Source organism: Fulmarus glacialis, unplaced genomic scaffold (genome assembly GCF_000690835.1).
Source record: "Fulmarus glacialis isolate BGI_N327 unplaced genomic scaffold, ASM69083v1 scaffold21080, whole genome shotgun sequence".
NCBI classification, from domain to species: domain Eukaryota; kingdom Metazoa; phylum Chordata; class Aves; order Procellariiformes; family Procellariidae; genus Fulmarus; species Fulmarus glacialis.
Window position 1 is genome coordinate 5758 of NW_009188606.1, and position 8970 is coordinate 14727.

Here is an 8970-nt window from a genome sequence, read left to right on the forward strand (position 1 = left end):
CTTCCACTCTGCTTTTCATGCCTTTGCATCTCCCCTTTCACACTCTTAACAGCTTTTCTGTATCAGCTGTTGTTTCCCTCTCCCTGCAGAGTACCATGTTGCAGGCCATCGAGCGCTACATGAAGCAGGCGATTGTTGACAAAGTGCCAAGTGTCTCCAGTTCTGCTCTGGTGTCCTCCTTGGTATGTATGCCCTGCAGGGCGGGCCTGAGGGACAGTCAAACTGAGAAGCAGTCATCTGTGGTGGGACTGGACATCTTGGGAGTTTCAGGGTTTCATTGTTGCTATTCTCCATTTTGTGAACTGAGGTGCTGACTTTGTGAGAGATTATTGAGCTCTTGAGGCTGCAGCCTCATGGCCAGGTCTCTGCATGCTGATCCCTTGCTCTTCTATGAGTTGCTCCCGCCAGCACTCTCATGGGGAAGGCTCGTTGTTTCTTAATATGAGCTGTGATTCCCAAAGCTTCCTCCATCCTTCTCTTACGGTTGTCTGTGGCTTTGTCTCCCCCCAGCACCTGCTGAAGACCAGTTATGATGTGGTAAAACGCTGGGTGAATGAGGCTCAGGAGGCAGCTTCCAGTGACAACATCATGGTGCAGGTAGGAAACCCACCACCAACTCAGGGAACAGCAAGCGGCAGCTGGGAGTGGAGCAAATTGCTAGAGCTCAGCCAGGCACTTCTGGGCAACAGAGGGGATAAAAGTGGAAAGAACACACTGTGGGTTTGTGACAGTATCTTTCCCTGCACAGTATCATGCTCTGGGCTTGCTCTACCATGTGCGGAAGAATGACCGCCTGGCAGTCAACAAGATGCTCAGCAAGTTCACACGCCACGGCCTCAAGTCACCGTTTGCCTACTGCATGATGATTCGGGTAGCCAGCAAGCTGCTGGAGGAAGAGGCTGGCAGGTGAGGGGGCTCCTTTGCCCTGCTGGAAGAATTTCCCCAGGTCCTGCTTTCATCTCCTCTTGCAGGCTCGCTTGCCATCTCATGGGGACAATTATTTCTGTCTTTGAAGAGCAGCATGCAGCTTCTACCCTCTTATTGTTGGGTAAAAGGCAGCAGAGAAAATACAGGATGCTTTCATGGTTGTTATGAGATGGCTTCTGTGAGTCTTGTCTGTATGTTTGCACATCGAATACTTTCTTGTTTCTCTGGGCTGTTTTGCATAGCTGTTCTTTATTGAGATATTCTTCTTCATTTTCTCTGTCTTTCTACAGTATAATGATCACTGCAAAACCTGGGGACAGTGGATTTATGGCTGCTTTTAGCTTTCCATGGTCTATGGGACCTGTGCATTTCTGCTGCCGGATTCTTCATTTCTGTTAGCACCTTCTGTTTTAATTCTTCTTCTGTTTTTTTTTGTCCCTTAGCCGCGATAGCCCCCTGTTTGATTTCATCGAGAGCTGCCTAAGAAACAAGCATGAGATGGTGGTCTATGAAGCTGCATCTGCCATCGTTAATCTGCCCAACTGCACTGCCAAAGAGCTGGCTCCGGCTGTCTCCGGTAAATGTGGCACTCATGGCAATGGCAAGGGGATTATGGGCCTGCAGTGGTGACACCTGCTGATTACCCTAAGAAACAACGACCTTGTGTAGTTTCAGGCTTGTAATGTTGCCGTACCCTTTGTGGCTTTATGCTGCTGCTGAGAGCCTGTGGTGTGTGTGAATAGCTTTGCTCCTGTAAAGGTATTTGCCTGGTGTGTTCAAGTGTGGATTGCTAGAGGGGTCTTTTTTTCTGTGAAACAGGGCTGAATTCTGGCTGATAAATGCTTTAGACTGAGTGTAACTGTGCAAGAAGCCAAGGTGTTGGGGTCCTGCCTTCCCAGCTCAGTCCAGTCCAAAGGTTCTCCTGATCTGGGACTGTTGGCAGGTAGGGAGGCTGTGTGTTGCCTCTCTGCAGGGAGGGTGCCCTTCATGGGCCAGCCCTGGGAAAGGAACAGGGTTTGCATAGAAATGGAGAATAGCGGTTCAAATTGACTTAATAGGAAAGATGACAAAGTGATGAAATTGGCTTTCAAGAGGAGCGAAGGATAGCAACACCATGGAAGAAGAGGGAGGTGAGTAAGAGCTAGTTGGTTGTCAGCAGGGATGTATGGCAAAGGGGACAACAGGGAGGGAGGGAGGAAGCTGGTAAATTCGCAGTTGCTTCTTAAGCATGCTTCTAGTTATCTTGTGCTTGCAGCTATCTCTTCATTGAAGCTCTTGCTTTAGGTATGAAAGGCTTCTCAATAATAGATTGCCTAAACGTCTGCCTGTGTTGGTTTTCCCACCTTGCAGTTTTGCAGCTGTTCTGCAGCTCCCCGAAAGCAGCACTGAGATATGCAGCTGTCCGTACCCTCAACAAGGTAGGAGCCAGTCTCTTGGGAGCTGTAATAGTTTCTCCTGTGCAGGGAGGTGCAGACTTCAGAAGAGAAAGGGGACCAGACTATGTGATGATTTTGTGTGAATAACCTCTACCCTGGGCTGCAGCCTTACATTTCATTGCTTTCTGAGTGGAATAAAACCTCAAAGAACACTTTATAGAAGGAAAAAAGAAAAAAAGCAGTCATTTTCACAGGTCTCTCTAAGAGTGTCACTGGTCTTATGTCCTACTGCTTTCCCTTGTGAGCTTCCCATAGTGAAGGAGCTCCTTGTAGAACAGGGATCAAACCTTGATGCTGCTTCTTGCCTGCTCCGTGGCAATCTTTGCTCCAGCTTTTCCCTGGACCCTGTAAACTCTAAAAAAGAAAAAGACAGAATGGCAGTGTCTGGTAACTGCTGTGCTTCCACCCACAAAGCTGTTCTGCACAGCTAGGCTCGCCAAATTTTTGTTGGGAGTTCGTAGCTTTCTTTTCTTAATATATAGAGGAGAATGAGGGAGTTAAAAATAGTAACATAATTTATTACTACTGCTTCTCTTCAGCAAGAGATGCAATTCTGCAGGAAGAAAGAGCTTGTTACTTTAGCCTCAGATTAGTTGTTTGTCTGAGATGACCTTCATGTACAGTCTGTAGCATTTATTTTTACAGGAAGGAGTGAGAGCTTATAGAGACTTGGTGGGTTTTGCCAGCTGGGCCGTTTTGCATCTATTGAGTGATTTCCACTCTTTCTTCTCTGCTCTAGGTGGCCATGAAGCACCCATCCGCTGTGACTGCCTGTAATCTAGACCTGGAGAACCTTGTGACGGATTCCAACCGCAGCATAGCCACCCTGGCCATCACCACACTGCTGAAAACGGGCAGTGAGAGCAGCATTGACCGGCTCATGAAGCAGATCTCCTCTTTCATGTCAGAAATCTCAGATGAGTTCAAAGTAAGGAAGTGGGAGGAGGAGGGACACGCAGATTTCTGAAGAAAGCCCTTGGTCTTTGTCCATGTTTGTGTGTGCACTCTGAAACCTGCATGGAGCTGCTTCCAGGAGCTGGGCTGCAGAGCATTTGCAGGGAAGAGAAAAAATCTGAGGCTATGGGCCTAAGCCATGCCTCAGTCGTACAGCACCCAGCTCCAAAGTCACGTGCTCTCTTCTGGGGAGATGCCCTTTGAGAATTAAATCTCTTTTTCTTCTTTCCAGTGGGTGTGGGCTTTTGCGAGGGGCTGGCCAGTGCATAAAGATCAATCTCCTCCAATTCCTAGGATTGTACCTCCTGGAACTGCATTTGTTGGATAAGTAAAGGCAAACACGTAGTTTCCAGGCTAGGGACCAGCACAAAATTAACACAATTCAACTACTTTTTCCTGCCTGGTGAGACAGAATCCTTTTTTACTTGCCCCCCTTTTCCTCCAGGTTGTAGTGGTGCAGGCCATCAATGCACTGTGTCAGAAGTACCCTCGCAAACATGCCGTCCTCATGAACTTTCTCTTCACTATGCTTCGGGAAGAGGTAAGTTTGCAGGACAACTACTTTGTGTTCCTTGTTTGTATGCATGAACTGCAGGACTGCACAGTGGCCCCTGTGAGAGTCAAGCTTTTACTGATAATGCTGTGCAGTGAGAGCCTCTCTCTAAAAGGCTTGCAGTCTAACTGGCAGAAATGGCCAGCTGTGCATAATGGTTATACGCATACTGCCAGGCATATTTTTAATGTGGTTTTCATTCTTTGATTTTTCTGGGGGTTTATTAACTCTCAAAGCAAATGCAGGCAACAACAGATCTGTTGGCAGTCCATGTGTGTTTCACATTTGAACCAGCTTTCTTTTATACTTTGACAGCAAATTCCAAGAAGTTTTGTCCTGTACACAAAGATTTGGTAACAACCTATTTATTGATGACACAGGATCACTTTTGTTCTGTTCTCTGTGCTGTGGCAGTGAAGGGATCACGAGTACCTATAGCCATTCTCTGCATTCAGTCAGACAGAAATTGCAGAAAGACAGCTTTACAGAGGCTTGCTGAGGCTGTTTCTAAATGAGCTAACATGCCTGCAACACAGCTGGCACCACTGCTTGCTCTGACATCACTTTCTGCCAATTACAGCCTCTCATTTGGGAACAAACCAGAGCATCTCATTTTGCTCCTGTGAAAAATGGACCATTCTCCTTTCCCAGATTTTCTGTGGGTGGATGGTACAATTTTGAATGTGGTTTTGTAGTTCAAACCATTCTGTTTTAAAGCTTTTTTTTAATCCAAAGTAGCTCCAGAAAGATCCCCCAAATGCCCAGCACTGTGCATGTAATTGGGAGAGGATAGTCTGCAGTTTAATCCCCTGGTGTGTATTGAGGACACTAGTAAATAATATCTGAAGATAACCAAGCATTAACGGCATGTCAGGTTATGGGGTGTGCCTGGGGAGATATTGATTGCCTGTCTTGCCACACTAATGGGGCTATTTGCTGGGTCCTGCTGTGGCAGATATGATCCTTAATATATTTCTCTTGTGATTCATCCTCAGATGTCTGGTGCTAAAGGGGAGAGGGTTGGGCTTTTTCTCCTCCCATATGGCTGTTTTAATGCACTAATTCTAGCAGCAGAGGATTTTGAAGGAGATGCACTATGTCACCCTTCAGGCAGATGGGTTCTTTTACCTCGTTAGGACTTGTTTTTTTTCTTCACTGCAACTGTTCTGAAGGGAGCTGGCAAGAGAGCTTGAATATTAGCTGGCCCTCCAGGTGTAAAGAGGGTCAAAAGTGGCAGCAGCATTACTGCCCTTCTCCTTTCAAACACACATTAAAAGCACTGAGTGTGAGTGACCTTTTTGAAGGATATTCTTTCCTGTCTGGCTAGTTCAGAGTCTAAAATACTTTGAGATTTCCAGCTGAGTAGTTCCCTTTTGTTCCTTAGGGTGGCTTTGAATACAAGCGAGCCATCGTGGACTGCATCATCAGCATCATTGAGGAGAACTCGGAGAGCAAAGAGACAGGCCTGTCTCACCTCTGTGAATTCATCGAGGACTGCGAGTTCACTGTGCTGGCCACTCGTATCCTCCACCTCTTGGGGCAGGAAGGGCCCAAAACCAACAACCCCTCCAAATACATTCGCTTCATCTACAACAGGGTTGTCCTGGAGCATGAAGAAGTCCGGGCAGGTAAGAGACAGACCTGGAAGGCTGTCTGCACTATAACAGATCTTCAAGGAAATACAGTGTATGAACACCTCTGCTTTTGAGGATTGTGATTTGCTCTAGTCCTGAGCAGATCTTTTTACACAGCAAAGATCCTGCAGTAGTATTGATGGAAGAGGTGGCCTGCAGCTAAGAAATGGGGAGGGAGATGCTGTGACTCTGAAACTAGGCGGAGGAGGTTTGCAGGCACTTCGCTGTAATACATCTGTCTCTTTCTAGTCACAGTAATGCTTTATACTAGTGCTAGCATCTCTGACGTGGCATTTGATCAAGGCCAGCAAATGGAGGAAACTTGAGCTGATTTATTTGCTTTCTAATCTTGTTTTCGTGACTTGTGCTACAGGTGCTGTAAGTGCCCTGGCTAAGTTTGGAGCCCAGAATGAGGAGATGTTACCCAGTATCTTGGTGTTACTGAAAAGGTGAGTTGTACCTCAGAGTTTCTCAACATCCTGGGTGAAAAACCCTGTTCACTTGAGAGCTTGTTAGCATCCCCATGCACGTGTAGTCTCTTCTAGCTGTGGATCTGAGAAGGTGCAGTGGGTACCTGCGATCCTGTGATGGGATCACCACTACATTCAGCACTACAAAGTGGACAGAAGTCAAGTGTGGCAGATGATTGCTTTTCTGATACAATTACTAGTAGATTGCTGGTTGTCTCCTATGGCATGTTCTTTCTGGCCCTGTAAGGTGGCTTAGTCACCTGGATTCATTCGTGTGGACCCTGCTGCCTTGCACTGAAGAAAGTTTTTCACTTTCCTCTCAGGTGTGTGATGGATGATGACAACGAAGTGAGAGACAGAGCCACCTTCTACCTGAATGTTCTGGAGCAGAAGCAAAAAGCTCTCAATGCTGGCTACATCCTGAATGGTAATGCAGGAGGTCTTTAAAACAAGTCTGTACCTCTTTCCTGGTTTAACAAGTGACAGAGAGCTGGCATTATCTATGTTTTCAGTGACCTGTCCCTTCTGTCCCCAGGTTTGACAGTGTCCATCCCTGGCCTGGAGAGGGCTCTGCATCAGTACACCCTGGAGCCCTCTGAGAAACCCTTTGACTTGAAATCTGTTCCTTTGGCAACAGCTCCTATCGTCGAGCAAAGAGCAGGTGAGGAACAGTTCCCTGAATGCTGGTCCAAACTGCTAGTAATTCCCTTGCAGCTCCAGCCCTCGGACAACAGACTGCATTGGGCTTGCTGGGAATTGCTGAGCTCCATCCTATTTGAATTTTGTGGGATTACATCTTCTGTAAAGACTAAGGCCAGCAAATCTGGTTGCTCCCACATTAGTGTTTCAGTTTAGTCCAATTGCTAATAATAGTAATAGTTGGTAATCCTCATTGGAGCTGCTGCAGTTCCAGAGGTGTTTAGGAAGCTAAATACGGGTGTCTAGTCCATGGTAAGACGAGAAATGAGCTCCCTCTCCAGACATCGATCTGTTTTCTGATTTAGTTACTTCTTACTCTTCACCTTCAAATCTTTTGGGGTGTTTTTGTTTGTTTATTTGTTTTCTTTTGCAGAAAATGCCCCTGTTGCTGTAGTCAAACAGCCAGAGAAGGTGGCAGCAACACGGCAAGAAATATTCCAAGGTAAACTGATGCAAGGCCTTTCCTATGCCTGTGTGTGAGAACACACAGCCACCTCTTGCTGAGCCTGGCTTAGCCCCTCTGGTTTTTTCCCATCTTCTTTCGGAGAGTGATATGGGCTCCCAACTTTAAGTCAACCGTTCACTCCTGGGGGGTGGGGGTGCCTGCAGTCCTGTTCTTTCTATCTTGCAATAGATGTGGGCAAAGGGTGACTCTGCCTTTAATTTTGCAAGTCCCTAGTGAATGTTTATGGATATTTGATGCATAGGTCCTTGCTGCAGCAGCTTCTGGCAGCTTAAACGAGGGCTTTGAAACAGCTAACACCTTCCTGTGGGTTGGGGAAGGCAATGGTTTCTATGTCCTCTGTTTCAGAGCAACTGGGGGCAATCCCAGAGTTTCGGGGACTGGGCCCGCTCTTCAAGTCTTCCCCAGAGCCTGTCGCCCTGACAGAGCTGGAGACAGAGTACGTGGTTCGTTGCACCAAGCACACGTTTGTCAGCCACATGGTGTTCCAGGTAGGTAGCTATGGCATGTGGTGCTGAAAGAGGATTGGAAAATAAGCTCCTGACAGGTTAAAAGCTCCACTGGGAAGAAATAGCTCAGGGATATCTGTGTTCAAAGCACGTCATTGCAATAAGGAGTCCTTAGTTTCTCATCCAGGGCAGCAGAGCCTCAGAAAAAATTAATTAGGGAGCATGTGTGTGTGGCTGAACAATGCTTACACATACAGTCAAAATAAATCAAATAAGCACTAGATGGGGCTATTCTCACTGAGCAGTTGGCAAAGGGAGCTGTGTTCTTTCCTTGGGGTCCCCAAGCACGTGGTTTGGGCATAAAAGAGTGAAGCTTACTACATCTGAGAGGCTGAAAAGGGTACCCAAAAAAGGGATGTGGTGGGGGAGAGCTTTTTCATCCCCTACGTTTTGTTTTAGCCTGTGTAGTACAGGTGCTTTTTTCTGTACGTCTGGCCTTGGCTGTACTGCCCTGCTGCTACATGTGAGATAGGATTGATGTGCCAGCATCTTTGCCTGGGCCTTGGGGAGTTCAAGGCACAGCGAGTCCTACGCTAGCTTGTGAGCAGCAGTGTTTTGTCCTTAGCCAGTTTCTTCCTCAAAAGCTCAGAACTGCTTACACAGTCCTCGTAGGTGTTGATCTTTGTTTCTGTTGTCCATCCACCAGATGCAATTGTATGAGGTTAAGTGACTTGTCTTGCAGCTGGAACAAAGTCTAATCAGCAAGTTTAGACTTGCTGAAACTATCAAGCTTCCTGAAACTTGCTCAAACTATCCCTAGTTTGAGCTGTGCAAAGGATCATCTTCCCATCTGCTGTGGGGCACTCTGTCCCTGTAGCATCAAGTGAGAAGATGTAGGCAACACACTGCTCACATTTCTATACAGCAAAGAGTTAACCTGGGAATTACCATCCAGGGAGAAAGGACAAAGTACATCTAGAGTAGATAAAGTTCATACTAACTGGTGAACTGAAACAGGCAGAAGCTGACACATCCCTGCCCTTGCTGAATTTGTGCTCCTGCCTGGGTTGCAGAGGGCAGGCTTTGGGTAGTTGTGTGCTGGTTCATTTTAAGTGTTGTTTCCTTACAAAAAAAACCCAACAACAACAAAAAAACCCCAAACAAAAACCCAAAAACAACAACAAAACGTTTGCTGGAGCACTGGAGTCCCCTGCAGGGTTTTAGTTTCTCCCCTAAAGCATTTAAATCATAGAATCATTAAGGTTGGAAAAGACCTCAAAGATCATTGAGTCCAACCGTCAACCCAACACCACCATGCCCACTAAACCATGTTCCGAAGCTCCTCATCTACACGTCTTACATACCTCCAGGGATGGTGACTCCAC

At 46.7% G+C, this 8970-nt stretch overlaps 1 protein-coding gene across 1 annotated transcript in view; it reads left to right on the forward strand.

Moving 5' to 3' along the window:
• Positions 1-7627, forward strand: part of LOC104077914 (coatomer subunit gamma-1) — a gene marked incomplete at both ends in the record, with an annotated part of 10709 nt that extends 3082 nt beyond the window's left edge. The window contains 13 exons of the mRNA XM_009579337.1: positions 90-182; positions 511-597; positions 749-906; positions 1371-1504; positions 2278-2345; positions 3103-3291; positions 3763-3858; positions 5255-5498; positions 5878-5953; positions 6298-6401; positions 6510-6635; positions 7047-7115; positions 7485-7627. Coding sequence (XP_009577632.1) covers positions 90-182; positions 511-597; positions 749-906; positions 1371-1504; positions 2278-2345; positions 3103-3291; positions 3763-3858; positions 5255-5498; positions 5878-5953; positions 6298-6401; positions 6510-6635; positions 7047-7115; positions 7485-7627 — 1587 coding nt within the window. The remainder of the gene's footprint in view (positions 1-89; positions 183-510; positions 598-748; positions 907-1370; positions 1505-2277; positions 2346-3102; positions 3292-3762; positions 3859-5254; positions 5499-5877; positions 5954-6297; positions 6402-6509; positions 6636-7046; positions 7116-7484) is intronic.
• Between the last annotated feature and the right edge of the window lie 1343 nt (positions 7628-8970).